The 21,815-nt window shown below is 54.9% G+C and overlaps 1 protein-coding gene across 1 annotated transcript in view; it reads right to left on the bottom strand.

Annotated features, from left to right (window-relative positions):
• Window positions 1-21,815, bottom strand: part of PRDM10 (PR/SET domain 10) — a gene marked incomplete in the record, with an annotated part of 96,385 nt that overhangs the window by 19,847 nt on the left and 54,723 nt on the right. The window contains 10 exon segments of the mRNA XM_014588650.2: window positions 146-316; window positions 1,504-1,647; window positions 2,139-2,339; window positions 3,592-3,702; window positions 4,698-4,808; window positions 5,953-6,132; window positions 11,071-11,226; window positions 13,230-13,577; window positions 19,311-19,553; window positions 20,218-20,347. Coding sequence (XP_014444136.1) covers window positions 146-316; window positions 1,504-1,647; window positions 2,139-2,339; window positions 3,592-3,702; window positions 4,698-4,808; window positions 5,953-6,132; window positions 11,071-11,226; window positions 13,230-13,577; window positions 19,311-19,553; window positions 20,218-20,347 — 1,795 coding nt within the window.

Below are 21,815 nucleotides of genomic sequence, written 5' to 3'. Positions count from 1 at the left end.
GCCGCCCCCCCGCCGGGGGGCGGGCGGGCGCCCAGCCACTGCGGCCCTGGGAACAGGGAGCGTCTGTAGAGCTGGCTCCACGCTGGCTCCACGCTGGCTCAGCGGAGGGGGCCTGCGAGGTCTGAGGAGGGCAGGGAGGGCGTACCGGGGCCACCTGGACCACCTGCAGCTGAATGTGCTGGGCCTGCTGCAGGCTGGACGCCGACGAGGGCACGGGGATGTACTGCAGCCGCTGGTAGTCGCCCTGCGCCGTCCGGTAGTCCGTCGTCAAGGTCTGGGACAGTTCCGTCATCGCTTGAGTAAGCAGGTCTGTGGTCTGCAACAGCCACACGGACAGGACGCGTTAGACACCGACGCTGGCACTCCATCCCCACTGCCTTCCGGGGCCGCGCTGCGGGGCCACAAGCATGACGCAGCCCGCTCAGCCCGGCAGGATGGCCCGGACACCGGGAGGGTCTGGGAGATGAGCCCTCCATCCCCACATCCGTCTTTCTCAGTACGTCTCTGCCATCCATCTCTGTGTGTCCCTCCACCTCGGCACCTGCATCTCCCCTTCTGTGCCTGTGACTCTATTTCTATTTCTTCTATTTCTTTTCTTTTTTAATTTTTTAAATTTTATTTATTCATTCATTTATTTTAATTTGACTAGAGAGCGACCCAGAAAGAGAGAGAGAAAGTGAGAAAGCAAGTCACCAGGGCTGGGACTCAAACTGCGGTTGACCACGTGGGAGTGCCCAGCGTCTTAACCACCATGCCACCTGCTGGCCCCTCTTTTTGACCATTTTTACTATACGGCACATGGGCTCACCAGAGAGAGACAGTGAGAGGAGGGGAGTAAGAAAGCTCCCAGGGGAACACGGCCATGCTGCAACCCTTCTCCTTGTTCTCTGGATTCTGGGAACGCACGCACATACCTCGCATGTCTTTCTAGGCACCGGATCTGGACTAGAACCACATGTTGGATGTGTGGGGTCTGCCCCCTTAACCCCCAATGCCACTTAACCCTGCTGACCCCATAGCAGTCTCTCTCTGTTACCTCTGTCACTATCCTCCAGACGGCTCTCTCTGGACCTCTGTATGTTTATTCCTATCTCTGCATCCACACCTGTCTCTCTGAAGCCCAGGTGGACTCTGACCCTGCCTCCCTCCCCATCTTCAGCGACGGCCATCTCTATGCCTGACCTCTAACGCGCTTCCCCAGCAGGGCCCAGTGCTGTCCCTGTCTCTGTCTGTCTCGACACCACATCTCTGCCGAGTTCAAGCTCTGTCGGACCCCACGGAGCCGCCCTAGAGGCGCTGACCATCTGCCGTGAATGAGAGCTGAGAGGTCTCGCGCCCTCTAGGCAGAGTTCTGGGGAGGGACCAGGAGGCGTCACGGCCCACGCCTGGTGTGGGGGAGAAAGCCTGCTGGGTAACTTGCAGCCAGAGGTGCCTGGACCACCACGAGGTGCTGAAGAGACCACGGCACCGCAGGGAGGGATGCCCTTCCTGCCCCGCACTCACCACCACCGTCTCCCCGGTGGTACTGTCGGTCGCTAGGACGGCCGGGGTGGCACTGATCACAGTCGTGGTCAGCGGCGTCTGAATGGCGTTCGGGAGCTGGGCATATTCTGGGTGCTTCTTTCGAATGTGTTGGACCATCTTGGTCTAAAAAATTAAGGCAAAAACCAAGAATAATTTCTAGAATTGGCTACTCTCAGTCTTTCGCCCATGTAAACCCTCTAAAGCTTCCCGAAGTCTTTATCTCAAGCCCAGTGTCGCTGACTGCCTGGAGTCCCTACCAGGGGCCATCTGATGAAAGGGGAACGAGAAGGAGACCCACAGGAAACCGCCCATCCCATCCCTGCCAGGTGATGTCCAGCACCTCGCTGTCCCCGCCCACGGGTGCCCACAGCAGCTTGTCACAGCCCCGGCAGCAGAACCGAAGCGAGGACCACCATCTGCATCCCCATAGGGCGTCTAAACACAGCGCACAAAGTAGGTGTGGTCAGACAGGAGGCCCCCGCAGGGGAGCGCAGTGGAAGACAGCGGGATCCCCCATTCTCTGCCACGGGACCGTGGACAGGACTAGCCAACACCCCAGTAGCCCCACCCACTCAGAAGCCATAGGAGCGGCCTCAGGACACAGACGCCCTCACCTTGCTGCTGTACTGCTTGGAGCAGTGCGGGCAGCACACGGGAGGGGTGGCGATGGTGCCCGTCAGCTGCGTGTGGGTGCTCAGCATGGGGTCTGGCTCTCCAGGTCCTGCAGGGCGGAGCTTCCGGATGCTGGGCGGGAGCTCGGCCCCCGGGTGGTTCTTCAGGATGTGCGCTTTGCGCTTGCTGGCGCTCTTATAAACCTGCAATGCAGAGCAAACGCTCACTCGTGAAAGCAGCAGACACTTTCGTGCCCCAAGCAAACGATCGACAGTTTCATCCGGGCAAATGTGATGGGTTCCTGCCGCCCCAAATACCACAGGCCAGCGGACCTGCCGGAGGGTCCTGAGGACGTACGTCAGAGTAAGAAAACGACAAAGTACAGAAGCGTCTTCCTTGAATTTGTGCACATGGCTTCAAAAATTCATAGGAAATGTGTATTTTGCACCAAAACGAACTCATACTTGGGGACCAGTAGGTGGCATGGTGGTTAAGGTGCCGGCCTCCCACATGGTTGACTGCAGTTTGAGTCCCAGACCCATGGCTTGAAAATCACACTGGGTGCAAGTGCGTGCACGCCCAAAATCCCAGGAGGAGAGTGGAGAAGAGGCTGCAGCACGGCCATCCACCCCGGGGGATGAGTCCTCACCTTCCCTCTCACCGACTCTGTCTCTCCTCAGTGAGTGCATGTGCCCTATGGCAAAAACATCAATCAACAAACATTTTTAAAAATTCATACTTATTTTCATTTTTCACAACTGTCTTGAAGTACCCCGGTGCAATGAAGGTACCTGTAAACACGCCTTCATGCTATGTTTCAAAGGTGGCTGCACGGAGGGACTGGCTGCGGCGGCCACGGCTTCCCTGAGCTGCACACGCCCTCGGGAGCGGTGGTGCTGCCAGCCAGGGCCGATACTTGTCCAGACACCAAGTTTCATACCAACTTGTACCTTCAGGGGGACCCATTTCTAAACTATTTCTTACTTTTAAGCTGACGCAGTTACTCTAGGTAAAGAAACAGGATCGCGATGGGACAACAAAGGTGCCCTTTATCTCCTTTGTAACTGCACGAAGCAAACAGTGGGGCCGTGCAGCCAGGGGCTGTCATCATCCTCTTCGGGAAGCCCAAAGCTGCCCTTCCTTCACAAGCAAGTGACAAGCAAGGCGAGCTCTCCTGCGAGCTCAGTGAGTTTAAATGCACTCACATACCAGTTTGTTCTTTTGTAACAGAAACCAGAGAGAAGGCACAAAAAGAAAAATCGGCAACGAGCTCTTAAGAAAATGATTTCAGCTTAAAACGAGGCCGCCTTTCCAGCCCTGCCGTGTCTGAATGGAAGACTACCGAGGGCGGGCACCACCTGTGAAGAGCGGCTGCGGACCCCACGCGCACAGCTGGCTCCAGGCCAGCTCCCAGTGCCACGCCCCGAGTGCCACACGGTCTCGATGGCTGCCCACCTTGTCACAGTACTGGCAGAAGTAGTCGCGGTTGGGCTTTATGATGGGGAGCGTCAGCTCGGGCACCTCCTCTATCTTCATGTCTGGGTGCCGCTTGGATAAGTGATTTACCTGAAGTGAAAACGAAGCACAGTGAGGAAGAGGGCAGGGTCGGCTGGACGGCGAAGCAAGGCCCCTGGGGCCAGGCATTCGGCCAGAACCAGCTCCACTGGACCCGACACCAAAGCCTCGCAGTCACTGTCAGAGAAGGGGGTGGCAACGCGGCAAGGGCTGGTGGCGCGCGGTCACTGCCAACCCCACCCACAGTCCTGGACTAAGAACGACCGGCAGGGAAAGGAGGTGACATCTGGGTGACTTGGCCTGAGCAGACCTGTCTTTCCTCACGGAGTGCCCTCGCCTTACCGAGGACACGGGAGGAATGCAAACTAGTTCTGACTAGGAAACACGCTCAGCCACCGGGCAGCCCCAGAGGAAACACGTCCCGGAAGGGCAGTGGCGTGGCGGGGTGGGCGGCCAGAGCTGGCCGCAGGGCTCCTTCAGGGTGGTGCTGCCAGCCAGGGCCGATACTTGTCCAGACACCAAGTTTCATACCAACTTGTACCTTCAGGGGGACCCATTTCTAAACTATTTCTTACTTTTAAGCTGACGCAGTTACTCTAGGTAAAGAAACAGGATCGCGATGGGACAACAAAGGTGCCCTTTATCTCCTTTGTAACTGCACGAAGCAAACAGTGGGGCCGTGCAGCCAGGGGCTGTCATCATCCTCTTCGGGAAGCCCAAAGCTGCCCTTCCTTCACAAGCAAGTGACAAGCAAGGCGAGCTCTCCTGCGAGCTCAGTGAGTTTAAATGCACTCACATACCAGTTTGTTCTTTTGTAACAGAAACCAGAGAGAAGGCACAAAAAGAAAAATCGGCAACGAGCTCTTAAGAAAATGATTTCAGCTTAAAACGAGGCCGCCTTTCCAGCCCTGCCGTGTCTGAATGGAAGACTACCGAGGGCGGGCACCACCTGTGAAGAGCGGCTGCGGACCCCACGCGCACAGCTGGCTCCAGGCCAGCTCCCAGTGCCACGCCCCGAGTGCCACACGGTCTCGATGGCTGCCCACCTTGTCACAGTACTGGCAGAAGTAGTCGCGGTTGGGCTTTATGATGGGGAGCGTCAGCTCGGGCACCTCCTCTATCTTCATGTCTGGGTGCCGCTTGGATAAGTGATTTACCTGAAGTGAAAACGAAGCACAGTGAGGAAGAGGGCAGGGTCGGCTGGACGGCGAAGCAAGGCCCCTGGGGCCAGGCATTCGGCCAGAACCAGCTCCACTGGACCCGACACCAAAGCCTCGCAGTCACTGTCAGAGAAGGGGGTGGCAACGCGGCAAGGGCTGGTGGCGCGCGGTCACTGCCAACCCCACCCACAGTCCTGGACTAAGAACGACCGGCAGGGAAAGGAGGTGACATCTGGGTGACTTGGCCTGAGCAGACCTGTCTTTCCTCACGGAGTGCCCTCGCCTTACCGAGGACACGGGAGGAATGCAAACTAGTTCTGACTAGGAAACACGCTCAGCCACCGGGCAGCCCCAGAGGAAACACGTCCCGGAAGGGCAGTGGCGTGGCGGGGTGGGCGGCCAGAGCTGGCCGCAGGGCTCCTTCAGCTCAGCAGCCCCATGCCCACTGCTAGAAAGCCCCTTCTCTCGCTGTCGCCATCAGAAAAGAGGGGCACGAAAAGGGGACTGCTAGGAAGAAGAGGAACATGTGCAGGAACACCAAAGAAAACAGTAAAGAAAAGCCACAGAGGGACCAGCAGTTAGCGTAATGGCTATGTCGCTGGACTCCCACGTAGTCGACCATGGTTCGCATCCCGGACCCCGTGGCTTAAAACTCACGCCGGGCGCGTGTGCGTGCGTGCCCAAGATCCCGAGAGGAGAATGGAGGAGAAGGGACTGTGGTGTGGCCATCCCCCCTGGGGGGTGATTTCTCGCTTTCTGTCTGTCTGGCGAGCGCACGCGTCCTATAGCGAAAACCTCTCCAAAAAAATTTTAAAAAAAGAAAAGAAAAGCCGTAGAAAAAGACGTCTTCCTCGGGCACGTGTGCATGTGTGCCCAAAATACCAAGGAGGCTGGAGAAGGGACTGCAGCATGGCCATCCCCCCCAGGTGTGTCTCTCAGTCTCTGTCTCTCCCACGAGCGCATGTGCCCTACAGCCAAAATCTCTCAAAAACTAAAAGGAAAAGACCTCTTCCTAGTTCGCAGAAGAGCAGTCAGGGAGGGCAGGAGGGCTGAATGCTGACAGGAGCCCCTCGCCCGTCTCCTGCAGGTCCCAACCCCTCCCACCGAAGGCTGGGAGTGCGGGGTGCGGGCGGGTACTGACCAGCATGCCCCGCCGCCGGAAGCCCATCATGCACAGGCGGCACTTGAACGTGAAGCTGTCATAGTCGGTGGACGTGATGCGCGGCTTGAATGTCTTGGAGCGGCTGATGCGGTCGGCCTTCTTGGCCTCCCTCTCGGGGTTGTGCATCCTTTGCATGTGTTCCCGCAGCTTGTCTTTCCGCTATTTGGGGAAGCGGGTTGGAAAAGGGGGGGATAGAAAACATTTAGTAGGAGAGATCGTTCAAGATATCCACAGAAACTAGTAGTCACTGCACGCACACGCCTGCAGGGGCCTGGGGCCTGGCGGCTGGCAGGCCAGGACCTGCAGAGGCGTGGGCACCGAGAGCTGCGGGCACCGAGAGCTGCGGACGGGACATGACCACTAGGTAGGAAGGACAGCCTGCCTCGGGGGAAGACAGACTGCAGAGGGGAGGCCCCAGGTCAGATTCAGGACAGTGAGACAACAGGCAGCTCTGCCAGGCGACCGGCAGCCATGTGGACACTGGCTCCCGCGTCTCCACAGCAAGACCCCGAGACCTGAAGGACTAGCAGCCTCTGCCTATGGACATCCGGTTCAGGTAAACCGTCATAGAGGTCAGCGTGACGGAGAGGCCGTCTAGGACCCAGCTCTGCAGCAGGGGACCTGGTGACCCCTGCCGGTGTGGGCCCACAGAGGGCTGAGTGTGGCAGAGCCTGCCCTGAAGAAAAACCAATGCAGAAATGCCAACCTTCTCCAGGAGACTCCGCGCCTGGACGCGGGCTTGCCTGTTCCTACCGCGAAGGTTCGAGCCACTGTGAACACAGCAGTCGGGGCACGGACTTGCCTGTCAGCCATTCTGTCCTCCAGCGCATTCATTCCTGGATGTCCCTCAGGGCCTCCCGAGGGGCGGAGGTCCGGCCCAGGCCAGCTCCAGGCAGCGCCCATGCCTCTCCGCAGCAGGTGGGCTTGCGGGCCTCCCCCTCTCCCACTGACCACTGCCTTCCCTGAGCACCCGCCCGTCTCGTCTCCAAGTGCGGTGGTCACGCGGGCAGTGTGGTGCTGCGGGGGGGCCGGCATACCTCCGCCCTCCACCAGGCTGGCACCCAGCAGCTCTGCCCAGGTTCCTGCCCCGCCCTCGGCATCAGGAGCGCTCCCGTCTCTCCAGCTTCAAACCCCGATTCTGCACCCTTCACGCTCCCTCAACATCTGCTGGAATACGGGCCTCCTGGCCATGTCCCCTGCCTCTTCCGGGCACAGATGCAGCTCTAGGTCTAGGACACCAAGGGCCCTTTGCCCTGAGGCTAGCGCGGCCCAGCTGCATCTCCAGCTCCCTGCTTCGCTTCGCCTCGCCCCAGGCCTCTCCGCTCCTCAGTCCCCCTCCCAGAACTTCGCGGCCCGTGGTCTGACCGCTCTGCTGCCCCGGACGTCCGATCTGCCCTCGTTCCTCATCTTCCCCCCTCTAACTGGCAAACACTTCCCCACCCTCAGTGACTTCAGAAATACCCCTACTGTGAAATTCTACACCCATATTAATTGTCCTCACAGGTCTTCATTATTTTCTCTGTGATAGAATCAACACTAATTTTTTTAAAAAGTTTTGCTATAGAGCATGTATACTCACTAGAGAGAGACAGAGACAAAGAGAAAGAGAGAACTCACCCCCGGGGGATGGCCACACCACAACCCCTTCTCCTCTGCTCCCCTGTAGGGATTGTGGGTACACGCGTACATTCACCCAACATGCTTTTCACGCTGCCATGTCCAGGCCTCGAACTGGGCAGCTGAGCATATGGGATCTAGCCGCATAAACCACCATGCACCTGCCTAGCCCAATCAATGCTAATCTTTCAGTGTGGATGTCTAATTTCCCTGTTGAAGTGTGAGCGCCTTAGAGTCAAAGGTCGGACCCTGTCTTTACACGCATGCCCCCATGGATGGTGAGCAGGGCCGCAGTGGGACTCCAGTACGAGGGGCCTCCTAAAAGCTCAGAGAAAATGCGTATTATGGAAAGAATCTGCATAGATTTCAGGTTTTTTTGCACCAAAATAAATCATACTTTACTTGCATCTCCCTTTTGAGCGGACCTTTCGAGTCCCTTTATGAAAGAAGTACAAGGGCAGGTCACCAGCCCAAGGTCCGTGGGAAGCTGCAGGAGAAGCCCTTGCTCAGGGACCGTGCCCTGTGTGACATCGGCCAGGCTCAGGGGTGTGAGTCTGAAAGCGTATTTCAAGGCAGGGTGGAGGCGAGCAGACACGAAGACCCAAGGAGAGACAGCCTGCCTCATGTAAGGCAGCCCGCGGGGCTCAGCACAGCCAGGGAACACAGCGGAAACAGGCCAGGGGTACCCGGAGCCCAATCGTACTGTCTGAGCAGTCGAGGCTGGGGTCTGTCTGCACCGAGAGCTAGTCCCCAAAGGCTACAACCTCAGGTCTGCTCTCCAGAAAGTTACCCTCTACAGTCAGGAGGAACGCACTGCGGGGGGCAGCGGGTGGGGCCATCTCGCCTGACTACATGTCATTGGTGTCCCCTCCCAGTTAGGGTTAGTCCAAGAGAAAGGCACATCTGAGGGGACAGTGGAGTGGGTGGCTGATGCGCCCCCTCCCCGCCCTGCAGGCAAACTCCACCTCCACCATGGGCCACAGCCGCTCTCACGGCCCACCCGCAGGTGGGTGCCTGGGCTCTGGTTCCTAGGGAAGGTCCCATGTGCCCACCCAGCCCAGGGCTTCAGAGCTGGTCCCCAGCTTCTCCTTTCAGACCCTCCTTGCTTCTCCATCGTCTACAGCTGAGCGCTCTGTCCCCGTGGACACTCCCTCGGGCTATAACCCTCTCGGTTCTCCTTCCCCAACTGCACCCTGCCTTACATGCTGGGTCAAAGCACAGGGAAGAAAAGCAGTAAAAGGTGGCTTTCTTTTCTTTCTTTCTTTCTTTCTTTCTTTCTTTCTTTCTTTCTTTCTTTCTTTCTTTCTTTCTTTCTTTCTTTCTTTCTTTCTCATCCCTAGGTGTTAAAATGAAACGTGGCACAAAGTCATCAAAACACGTTGAGGGCCAGTGCCAAAGCTGAGTGGTTAGGGGAGCCAGACCCCACACGGCTGATCACTCCACCTCCGGCCCTGGTGGCTTGAAAAACACGCCCGGCATGTGTGCACGTGTCCGCTCGTGCTCAGATCCCAGCAGGATGGAGAAATGGAGGAAGGGGTGACCCGCGGAGGGGGGGTGCTTTCTCCCTCCCTCTGTCTCTCTGTCTCTTTCCGGCAAGTACACATGACCTCTGGCAATAAAGAAGGGCAAAGCAGTAGGATACGTAGCCCCAGCTAGGTGCCACTTTATAGGATGGTAAAGTTAGACTTGTGTCCATGGAAATGTGTGTGTCACCTGTGTTTGCTAGGAGGGTATTTGGATTGATTAGGGTCTTTGGTGATTCAATAAAATGTGGGGGGAAAACAGTATAGAAAGCAAACATAGATACCAGAGACAGTGTGGGAGGAGAGTGGGAGATGGCAGAGGGTAAGAGATAGGGAATCAAGGATGGGGGGGAGAAAAGCAAAACATACAGAAAACAAGAAATGGAAGATCATTTGCTGACAATAACATGTTTGTTGATGTTCATTTTCTGACAATAACATGTTTGTTGATGTGCTTGATTGAGACAATTTGCAGTGCACTCTGGATGGAAAATCTCATTTTGTATGCTGTAATGATGTACAGTGAATGAATGCAAATAAATAAATTGAAAAAAAAAAGGGCAAAGCAAAGCAAACGAAAATTGTGAAATAGGTAAGTTGGACGGCTGGGCAAAGAACATCACAAGAGAGGGACCCCTTCAGCTATAAATCCTAAAAAAAATCCAAATTAGGAAACAGAAAAAATCAGCCCTGTTTTTAACCTTCCCACTGGAGCTTTTCACAGAATGAAATGGTATTGCTGGATGCGAACGCCATCCGGTCAGGTGTCTGACGCACTCGCAAAACCTACGCTTCAAAAATTACTGTCTCGGGACCAGCAGGTGGCATGGTGGTTAAGGTGCTGGACACTCCCACATGGCCGACCACGGTTCAAGTCTTGGATCTGGTGGCTTCCTTTCTCACTTTCCCTCTCTCTCTTTCCTCCTCTGTGTCTCTCTGGTCAAATTAAAATAAATGAGTGAATAAATAAAATTAAATAATTATTTAAAAAAAGAAAAAAAAATTACTGTCTCTCTCTAATGTCTCCCTCTAAAAAACCCATCAATTTTCTCCTCCCAAACTCACTTCTGATTCTGTTCTAGTTCCTACGACAGCGTAACCCACAAACATATTCGCTAACGTATTTGCAGAATCAACTGATTTCCAAAAAGCACATTTTTTTGTTTTCTTATTTTTTAACTGTTACCTCTGAGTTTTCCTCAGGTTTTTTCTTGGCTTCTTCTAAATTCCAGGCAGATTACTGGTACTTATAATTTTTTAACTCTAATTTTGAAGTCTTTAACATTCTCCAAAGTGGTCTCAGCCCCCTCAAGGGTCTTTAGATCCCTCTTCTGCTGGGTAAGTCTCACTGCTTGTGGGGGCTACAGGCTCTTAGGCTTAATAAGTGCTCAACAAATATCTCTTGATTTGAATGGTAAGTAAATGCATTGATCTCTTGGGAATGCCTCAGGAATAATTTATTTCTACTGTCCTAATACATTTGGGTTCTTTTAAGAGATGCAATGTAGAAACCAGCAGGTAGCATAATGGTTATGTTGCCAGACGCTCATGCAGTCGACCGTGGTTTGAGTCCCGGACCCAGCGGCGTAAAACTCACACCAGACGCATGTGCTTATGTGCCTAAAATTTTCGAGAGGAGAAGGGACTGTGGTGTGGCCATCACTCCGGGGTGGGGGGTAGGCGACTTCTCACTTCCTGTCACTGTCTCTTTCTGTCTCTCTGTCAAGCACCTGCACTCTGTAGCAAAAATACTCTCCACAAAAAAGGTACATTAAAACTCTGGGTTTTCAATGAACTATTTTGAGAAATGAAGAAAGGTAAGTTTTTTCTCTTAATTTTATAACTAGGCCAAACCCGAGGCCCAAAGTGCTCTGGAGTCTGGTTCTCCCAGCGATAAGCCATGAACTGCACCGACAGGCTTACCCCACGGATTCTGGGCTTATGTCTGCGGTCCTACCTTAAACTGCTTCCCGCAGGTGGAACATAGGAAGTCTTTGCGGTCCGAATGCCGGAGCATGTGCAGCCGCAGCTTGTCGGGGCGGCAGAAGGCCTTGTCACACTCCGTGCACTGGTAGATCTTTTCCGAGTGGAAGCTGCGCACATGTTTTTTCACCTGGGGGAGAAAGGACAAGAAAGCTCAGGGCGCTCGGGGCCAAAGGGAATGGCCAAATGCGGCCTCTCGCCGCTAGAGGGAGCCCAACGCACGGCCACAGTTTTCTCAGCCTGGCTGTGGTCGCCAATAGGGTGTGACAAGGGCCTCAATGGCAGGCTGTCCCTGTCACCGAGCAACTGAAAAGGTAGCGGGAACGCCAATGAAGGGTGGAAGGAGTGTTTTCTTGCCCAAAGCTCTGAACACTTGGGGCCCATTTTTCTCTCTTTTTTTTTTTTAGGTTAAAACAGAGCTCCTTTGAGTTTAAATGAATCCAGCTAAGTATCTATAAGCAGAGAAAAAAAACCTTCTTCCTCTTTTTTTTTCTTTCTTCAACATGTACAGAATAATTTAGCCCCTTTTAGGATCTGACCCTTTTACATTTCCCTATAAAATCAGACTCGGAAGGGTTAGAGGCACGATCAGACGGGGCAGACCACGCTGGCTTATGACAACACACCACACGGACACAGCGGGGACTGCTCCGTAACGGGCACCTACTCCCTCCCGACAGAAAGCAGGACGGTCCGCGCGGAGCGGGCAGCGGACGGAGGCCACGTGAGGGGCAGAGCAGCCTCCCTACAACACAGCTGCATCGTTACTTCCGGAGCTGCTTTTGCCACTAAAACCTGCCTTGCAGCGACCTTTCTAGTTGTGTGAAGTGAGGAAATCTCCATGGTACTCAGCACTAGCAAACGAGGGTTAAAACCGAGTTTCCTTCTGTTTGGGTAGTTTTTTAAAAAACAGTATTTTGACAAGATATTTAGAGCTATTATTTGCTCGGCAGTATATAAGATAGTACCCCTTTGGCAATAAGAATAAATACAGCATCACAATGTCCAAATGAAATCGTAAATGTTTGGGGATCTATTTCCATTCATTTTGCTCCAACAAAAACACACGCGCCCAGGGCAGTCGGTGGTGGCACAAACGTACTGAACACCAACTTTCTCTGTTTCCTCCCAGACTCCCTGGCCTGAGCAGAGCACAGGAGGGCACGGTGATGGGGGACATTCCCAGACCCGGCCACGGGCGCAGGCTCCTCTGGGTCCTATTTATTATAGGCTCTCTTATGGGATGGTATCGACAAGGAGTGAGAGTTTTGCTCTTTCCGCAAGGAGTTAGAGTTTTGGTCTTTCCCTCACTGTGTCTTTGTGAAATCTTTTTCAGTTTGCTATAGGATGTGTGCACTCCCTAGAGAAAAACAGAGAGACAGGGAAGGTGAGAAAGCACCCCCCGGGGAGGATGGCCACACCGCAATCCCCTCTCCTCTATTACCCTCTCGGGATTCTGAGCATACACACACACCTGGCGTACTTTTCAAGCCACTGGGTCTGGGACTTGAACTGCATAGTCGGCCATGTGGGATCCAGCTGCCTTAACCACCACACCACTGGTTGGCCCAAGAAAGTTTCTTGTTTTGTTTCATTTTTTAATAGAGCCAGGTCTGGGGGCTTATTACAGATTTGTACTATAACTTAAATGTTTCACTGTCTGACCTTGGCAATGAAGGACAAGAGGCTTGACTGAAGAAACATTGGGTGGTCGGATAGGTCATGATGCATTTTTGCATGAAAAACCGAAAAATCTGTCATGTCAGACGACCCAGTATTACTCTCAATCGCAAAGCTGGTTTTTTTTCTTTTCTTTACAGGGAGAGACATAGAGACAGAAAGCGAGAAATCACCCCCCAGGGGGGATGGTCACGCCGCAATCCCTTCTCCTCCATTCTCCTGTTGGGATCTTGGGCACGCACGCACGCACACACACCCGGCATGAGTTTTAAGCCACCGGGTCCAGGACACATACCATGGTCGACTATGTGGGAGTCCAGTGACATAGCCATTACGCTAACTGCTGGTTCCCCGCAAAGCTGTTTTGAAGAAGGGACAACCATAGGCACTGGGTAGTGTGGGTTTTCCAAATCTCCAGGTTTCTCTGATGGAAAGAAGGACGGAAGCACTCACCTGGATAAAATCCGGGAACCGTTTCTTGCAAGTCGGGCAGGTGAAGTAGCCGTCGCTGATGTGAACAGCCACGTGGTCTTTCAGCAGATCCAGGCGGTCAAAGGACTCTGGGCAGAAAATGCACGAGTAGGTCTTCTGGTCCGAGTGCAGCCTCATGTGACCCTCCAAGGAGGCGCTGCTGATAAAGCCTTTGTTGCAGAGGTCGCAGGTCAGCGGGCAGCTCCCCTCCCGTCCGTGGAAGCGTAAGTGCTGGTCCAGCTTGTCCTTCTCGCGGAAGGCCTTCCCGCACTGCAAGCACTTGAAGGGCCGGAAGGACTTCCGGATGAACAGGTGCTGGAGCGCTGCGTTCTGCAAGAGAGCACAGGGCCGCTGCTCAGCGAGGGAGGGGCAGAGCCGGGCCACACTTCTCGGCCAGAGGGAGGCCTCCGCACCCACGGAAACACAGCCGGAAGACTTCCAGTGAAGACACTGAAAACCAAGTGTCCCCAGAGAAGCTTGGCTTACAAACTTTTCTGTGTGCTTTTTCATGCTACGTCTATGTGGAGGTGTTTTCCTTCAAAAAGACTCAAGTAACATTCAGCATTCCCAATAGAAGACTTGTACAAACAAGCAGGTCCGGGGGACACAATAACACAGAAGACCTAGGTAAAGTCACACGAGCCTGGAGGAGGTGGGCACAAGCCAGTTAAATGGCATTTGTTCAAAGCCCTTCAGAAAAGAATCTGAAGCTTGAGTCAATGTTTAGCAAAAAAAAAAAAAAAAAGGTGATAAAAAGAACTGAATAGTAGGACAGATTCTGTGGCCTAGTGGTTAAGGGAGTAAGATCCCACATGGCTAACTACATGGTTCAAATCCCGGACCCAGGGACTCGAAAAACACACCAGGCACATGTGCGTGTGTGCCTAAAATCCCAACAGGATGGAGAAGCAGAGAAGGGTCACGGCATGAACGCACCATCGAGAAGCGCCTTCTCCCGCTCCCTCCCTCTGTGTCTCTGCCTCTGTCTGGCACATGCATGACCCTCCGGCAAGTAAGAAAAAGAGAGAACTGAAGGGTAAGCCTGCCCGAAGCAGGTAGGAAGGAACCAGAGACGAGGCTCTGCCGGGGGTGGTAAAAACGCTCTGGATTAGAGAGTCGTGCGGTTGGACAACTTGGGGAATACTCGAGAAGTCACTTTAAGAGTAAATGCGATGCTGTGTGACTTACAGATCTCATGGGAAGAGAAAGAGCTGTGACGGAAACGAGGATTCCGCTGTGTGCGTGCGTTTGTTCGTGAGCGCCATCCCTCGGCACGTGTCCTGAACGGAGTGTAAGCATGCTGTGGCCTCCTACGTCCTCTGCAGGGACGGGTTCCCCAGGAGCTGGCAGGGCTGCTGGCCAGAATGCCGTGAACGAGGCGAGGCGTGCAGCTTGCTCCCTGCCCAGACCGGCCATTTCCTCTTTCTCAGTCCCAGGTGGCACTCCTAACGCTCATCAGTCACCTTGTGAAAGTGTGCAATGGTGCAGGCCACGCTAGTGCCACGGCATGGGTGTGCAAACCCACGGAGCAGCCTCCGCCCGGAGAGCCCACGGTCGGCGTAGCAGTTTCATGTAAAGGAGACTCACCCGTCCATTCCGCAGAACACGGAAGGGGAGCGCTAGGTAGCTCTGAGAGGGGAAAGCCCTCAGCGAAGCTCATCCTGCCCAGGGCGCCATCGGGGATGGGTGCCTGCAGGGCCTGGAGATCTTAACGCAGCATCGGGGCGATGAAGAAAGCCCAGCGAGGAGGCTACAACTATTACTTTCAAATTACCAAGAGCGGCAGCTTCTGAACTGAATTCAATGTGAAACGACCGCTTGGCGGGAAAGCGAAATAACTACTTTTGATTTTGTGACACCTCGGAACAGCTACTACGCAACAGGGCAGGGAGAGACTTCCAGGTCCGCCCGCCCACCTCTCCCAGGCAGGCAGGTCTGCGGTCTTCCTGACCGACAGCGCTGCTTCGCGGGCCGCGGTATTTCCTCCTCCTTCCCCTACTGATCGATCCCTTCGTAAGCCCTTACTCAGAGCAAGTGCTGCTGGTGTTTGAGAGTGAGCGAAATACATTCCACACGAATCCCACGCAAAGCATCGGAAGGCCTTTTCACTGCCTCTGCAGAGACGGCTGAGGCCAGAGCTCCCCGGGGCAGCCGCGAGCTGCGTCACTCCCCACGCCCGATCTTTACTCGGTCTGGAAGCACTCAGTTACCCAGATGCCCTTATCATTGGTCCCCTCCAGCACTTCAGAGATACTGCAGATAACCAGGGGCGGCTCCGGCCCAGAGCCAAGGCCTCAAGCACTTGGCCACGGAAGGACCGCCCGTGCCTGTGCAGGGCCGTCTCCAGAACGGACCCGACGCACACAGCTGAGCTGGGTCCTGCCAAGGACTCGAGTCCCGCAGCACCAAATCCAGAGCCTTGTTTTGGTTGTGGGATGCCATTCAGTCTCCTGTCTCTCCCGGTAAGCCTGAGGCCCTCTGGATACGGGTTTAGACTGTGCAGCCACCCGGCTCCACCTTCCCGGTCCTGCCGACAAACCCTGGCGTCTTCTTACTTTCATGGAGCCTGGAACACCGTCCAAGTGCTGCAGAGCCTCTTTCTCTGCCCTGATGACTCTGCTGTGGACCGCCTGCTGCGAGGGCTGGGTGCCGGGGCTGGCCCCACCCAGACCACTTGTAGGCGTGCTGCGTAGCTCAGAGCCACGACAGGGACATGTGTACAAGCCGGGGAAACAGGCGGGGCCGGCACACGGGCCCACTCAGGCTCTGCCCTGGGAGCCCATCAGTCACCACGCCACGCACGTGCACACCAGCTACTCTGCAGACTCCCAACTGTGTCGTACTCAGCTCCGAGACACGGAGTCAGCTCACGTGGGATTGAGCTAACAGACGGCACGTGCCTTGCAGACAAAGCCCATAAACGTTCTGAAGTTCGATATTAACAGTGAAAGGAACCTAAATTATTCATCCATTTCATACCATTTGGATCCTGACACTAAAAGGGAACAAAAACATCACGTTTGCTCATTATTTTGTGGAGGTTCTTTTTTGTCAGCAACTTTCCTTTGTCCTATTTTCTGCTCAGCTTTCGAAGACTTCAGTGAGTGAGCCCTGCCCACCACACCACACCCCACTGTCCTGCAGCTGGCACCCCATGCAGGGGCCAGGCTAGTCTTTGCCCATAACCGTTACAGGCGCCTTCCTGCGTGAGGCCCTCGTCTATGGCCACCCTCCTCTAGAAGGGTCTACCTTCCTCCTGGGTCTCAAGGACCAGACTCCATCTCACCTCTCCCAGGTACTGTGCCCTGATTCCTCCTCCTTCAGCCTTTCACCACCCCAGCTGCTGCACGGTTGTGGGCTAGGCGTGTGACACCGACCCACCACACAGGCATGGGCTATGCGTGTAACTCCATCCGGTCGCACAGTTGTGGGCTACGCATGTGACACCGACCTGCCGCACAGGCGTGGGCTACGCGTATAACTCTGTCTGGCCACACAGTTGTGGGCTACGCGTGTAACTCTGTCTGGCCGCTCAGTTGTGGGCTACGCGTGTAACTCTGTCTGGCCGCACAGTTGTGGGCTATGCATGTAACACCGACCTGCTGCGCAGGTGTGGACTATGTGTGTAATTCCGTCCGGCCACACAGTTGTGGGCTATGTGTGAGACACCAACCTGCTGCACAGGCATGGGCTACATGTGTAACTCTGTCTGGCCGCACAGTTGTGGGTTATGCACGTAACTCCGTCCAGCCGCACAGGTGTGGACGTGTGTAACTCCGTCCAGCCACACAGTTGTGGGCTATGTGTGAGACACCAACCTGCCACACAGGTGTGGGCTACGCGTGTAACTCCGTCCGGCTGCATGGGTGTGGACTACACGTGTAACTCCGCCCGGCTGCACAGTTGTGGGCTATGTGTGAGACACCGACCTGCTGCACGGGTGTGGACTACACGTGTAACTCCGCCCGGCTGCACAGTTGTGGGCTATGTGTGAGACACCGACCTGCGGAGCACCTTCCGTCAGTGCTGACTGCCGAGTGAGGCTGAGGGCGAGGCCCAGACAGCACCCCACTACCCCGCGCGAAGCCGCTCCAGCTGTCCAGAGCAGGAAGGGGCCTTGCAGCTCACTCACTGACCTGTGGGCACACCCACTCCCATTATTCACCACGTGGCCTTTACTGCAGCGACCCGGCTGTGGCCTCCACCAGGACCTGGCACGCGCAGGCCACACTGCAACCACACTGCATCGCGGACTCGGGAGATACCTACCTGCAGCTCCCACTGAGCCGGCAGCGTTGGAGGAGAGAAAAATAGTTGCATTACGATCGGACTGGGAGCTTCCCTTCGGCTGGGATAGAAAAGATGAGAAACGCACATAGCCCTGCTGCTCAGAAAGTGGGAGAGGGAGTGCCCACACAGCTCGGCTAAGTCATCCGAGCCACAGGCACACGGCTTCTGCTCCGACACGAGGGACCGCACGCGAGAGGACACCGTGGCCAGACTCAGACATCCACAGCTTCACGGCACACAGGCTTTGCTTTCCTTCCTTGAGAAATCTACATCTAGCAAGCACTGCTTTGGGCTCAGTGAAAACCCAGAATGGCCAAAGCAGAAACGACAGCTGTACAGAGGAAAGAGGTACACGCGAGAAAGAGAGTGGGTGACGGTGGGAGGGTGTCCACGCACGGCCCCTGCCTGGCTGGCCCGGGTTTTGTACGTTTACTGCCCGCTGGAAATAATGCACACCAAGGGGACCAGCAGTTAGCATAATGGCTATGTCACTGGACTCCCACGTAGTCGACCACGGTTCGCGTCCCGGACCCGGTGGCTTAAACTCAAGCCGGGCGCGTGTGCATGCATGCCCAAGATCCCGAGAGGAGAACGGAGGAGAAGGGATTGCGGCATGGCCATCCCCCCAGGGAGTGATTTCTCGCTTTTCTGTCTCTCTGTCTCTCCCTGTCTGCCTGGCAAGTGCACGCGCCCTATAGCAAAAACCTCTTTAAAAAAATAAAAATAAAATAATGCTCACCAAGGTGGAAGCTCGGAGTGTGACAGAACCCTCGGAAAGGCTGGTTAGCCCGAGTTCCTAGAGAGCCCTTGGAGCCATCACACGGCTGGGAATGTCTAAATGGGCTTGAACAGGAAGGCACAGACTACCCTGCTTCCCCAGGTCCCTCCTAGCCTATCCAAGTAAGCGTGAGCTGAAATGCCCATCCAGCTAGAAACCGTAGGGGCTGGGAAGCTGTGTGAGCCTCCTTCACCGACATGGAATGTACCGGTAACCGTCTTCGGACGCCCGTCCAGCTGCCACGGACGTGGGTACTAAGTCATCGTTTTCATTAGCAGTCCCTTATCCCACAACCTCACTGTCCTCCACGCGTCCCCCGCTGTCCCTAAGCCAGTCTCCAGTGCTGTCAGGGGACTAGTTAGAGAAGAAGAGATCTGAGCTGGAAGTCGAGGACATCCCACAGCCCTGTGGGCTAATGCCGACTCAGGTCACACAGGGGAGACCCTCACTGGCTCCTGAGCTTCGAGCAGCATTTCAAGACACCACAGGTGTGACCTGTAGCTGCAGTGCCCACTGGACGTGGGCAGCTGGCATTGAGAACAGCCACACTTGCCAGTAACCCCTCAGCCACTGCATATGACCACGTGGAGTAACCATCATACCTGGGGGCTAAGGTTAGGCACAGATTCTCCTGGGTTCACAGCTAAATACTTACTACAAGTAAATGTGCTAATTTCCTCATTTCTAACCGGTGAACTTGGGGATGCGGGGGCCCTGCCTCCTTTACCTGGCCTGAGCCCTGCCCAAATTCTGGCATCTGCGTCATTAGTGTGTGGATCTGCCAGGACCCTCCAGTCCAGCCTGCCACAGGACGCAGACCTGGAGAAATTGTTCCACTTCCTTCCAGCATTGGCGACTGAGCTGTGGCAGACCGGACACAAGGTTCCTACAGGGACCATGACTAAGTTGGGACAAGCACCAAAGAGCCGGCCGGTGTGTGTGTGTGTGTGTGGGGGGGGGTAGCCTGGCGGCCGGTGGTCCCATGCCCCACTTACTCGGATGCGCTTGGCTCTGCGCATGTCGTCGGCCGTCAGGGCGCTCTGGGTGGGCACCACGCTCGCTTCGTGCTGCGGCTGCAGGTGCAGAGTGTGAGTCTCCGGCTCGTGTTCCAGAGAAGACGGGGCTTCCTGTGGCAGCTGAGGGATGGGGATCGTGGTCTGCTCCGGCTGATCTAGCCCGTTCAGAGGAGCTGGCTCTGCCTCATCAAACTGCTCCTTGGTGGGAAAGTGCAGCAAGTCCTAGAAGGGGCAAGGACCAGGAATTACTTCCCCTCCTGGACAGACGTCAGGGCTGGGGGCTGTCCGCTCAGGTTGGAGCTGCGGCTCTTGTCAGATGACTAGATTCGTCCTCCCCGGGGGTTAACGATCACAGGTAACTACACGCAGTGTGCACAGCCAGAGCCACCCTGGGCTATCTCCGTGGCTGTAACTGTTCAAGTGAGTTAAAGCCCCTCTGATCTCTCTGGCCCATTCCAGCTCTTTAGGGCAGCAAAGTTGGTTCTTCTTATTAGTAACACTTGAAAATGTGCTGGGTTTTGCTACTGAGGGCCAGTTCCTTTTCTTTCTTTCCTTTTTTTAAAGAGACTTCTGCTATAGGGTGTATGCCAGAGAGAGAGATACAGGGAGACAGAAAGCGAGAAATCACCCCCCGAGGGGATGGCCACACCACAATCCCTTCTCCTCCCTCCTCCTCTTGGGATCTCTGGCACACATGCACATGCACCTGGTGTGAGTTTCAAGCTGCCGGGTCTGGGACTTGAACTGCAGTCAACTACGTGGGAGTCCAGTGCCGTAACCATTACGCCACATGCCGGTCCATGGGAGTCAGTTTATTCACGGACAGTAAAACTGTCACAGCAGGACCAGAAGCCTTCCCAAGGCACTCTTCCCACTCCCCAAGTACCTGCGTCCCATCGTCACTCTTCTCCCCGTTCTCGCTGGTTATTTCCAAGCGGATAAATTTTGGGGGACGCCCAGGCCGCCGACCCGGGCCAAATCGCCTCTTGCCTCGTCCCCTTCCTCTGCCTCTTGTTCTAGGGATGAGAGATGGGGTTAGAAGCAGTCAGGGTTGTGCAACACACCTTTTTAGGGTTCCCCATGGGAGTCCGCTCTGTGGATCCCCACCGCCTCCTGCGTTTCGATTTTCCTTGATTCTTTTTCTCATGGGAACACGACCTTTGCTAACATACTTTGCTAAGTTCCTCACTTTCCCCGCTAGATATCCCAGGAGATGTCTTCCATCGTTCTGAAGAAAAGCAGTGTACAGATGCAAAGTGCTGACAGCATCTTGCTTCTGGACCGACATGAGGAATGCGGACAGGAGAGGGCAGCCCACCCGAGGGCGTTCCTGGGGCTGGCGGCTTAGAGAGAGTCCAGACTTCTTCTTCCCTCGCCCCACCTCATGCTCTCCCCAACAGATGTGGCTCAGTTCAAAGGATTTTCTTGTTTTATGACAGGCTAAGCATCTCTAATCCAAAAGCCCAACACTGACATGCTCCGAAGTCTGAAACAAGATGCGTGCCGCCATGGTGCCACAGACAGAAAATTCCACTGACGTGGGCCAGGTGGCGGTCCAGCCATGCTGTGTAGAGTTACTTTCGAGCTGTGTATCACAGGAGCACACCACGCACGCACGGATTTCACGTCTACACTCGGGTGCCATCTCTAAGATATCTCATGTTGTACACGGACATATTCCCAAACCCAAAAATGTCCAATATCCAAGCCATTTCTGGTCACGAGCATTTTGGATAAGGAATACTCAGCCCAAGACCCGGAGGAGACGGAGAATGGAGGAGAAAGGATCGCAGCTGGCCGGGCCCACGGGCGGTTCTCTCTCTCATTTGCTATCTGACATAAAAAAGAGAGAGAGAAACTCAGGTCGTGAAAACGTTTTTTAGAAGATGTGTCTGGGAAGTGTACAAAGTTAATCAGATCATGCTTTATTCTTCCATTCACCTACTTAACAAATACTCTTTTCTGGTGTTTTAGAGGTTTAGCCTTATGGTGTATGTGCTCACCAGAGAGAGAACAAGACAGAGACAGTGAGAGGGGAAGTGAGAAATCCCCCTGGGGGGATGGAGACCCCACAATCCCTCTCCTCCATTCTTCCTCCAGGATCTGGGGCACTCGTGCACAAGTGTCTGGTACTCAGACCACGTTCGGCCACGTGGGAGTCCAACAACAGAACGGCTATGCCATCTGCTGGCCTCACAAGTATTCTATTGTTTTTTACCAGGGACTTCAGAAAGATTTTTCTTTTAATTTGCTATAAGGCATGTACGCTTGCCAGAGAGAGCCAGAGCCAGAGTGGGAGAGTGAGAAAGCCACGGCTCCCCCGAGACAATGGCCATGTTGCAGTCCCTTCTCTATCCTTTTCTCGGCAAGTCTGGCACGTTCCTCTAGCTGCCAGGTCCAGGACTCAAACGGTACAGGTGGCCACGTGGAGTCCAGCCACCCTCACCACCACACCTCCAGCTGGCCCAGAAAGTCTTTATTCTG

Source organism: Tupaia chinensis, unplaced genomic scaffold, assembly GCF_000334495.1.
Source record: "Tupaia chinensis unplaced genomic scaffold, TupChi_1.0 Scaffold000292_1, whole genome shotgun sequence".
Lineage (NCBI taxonomy): Eukaryota > Metazoa > Chordata > Mammalia > Scandentia > Tupaiidae > Tupaia > Tupaia belangeri.
This window is presented reverse-complemented; position numbering and strand designations above follow the sequence as displayed.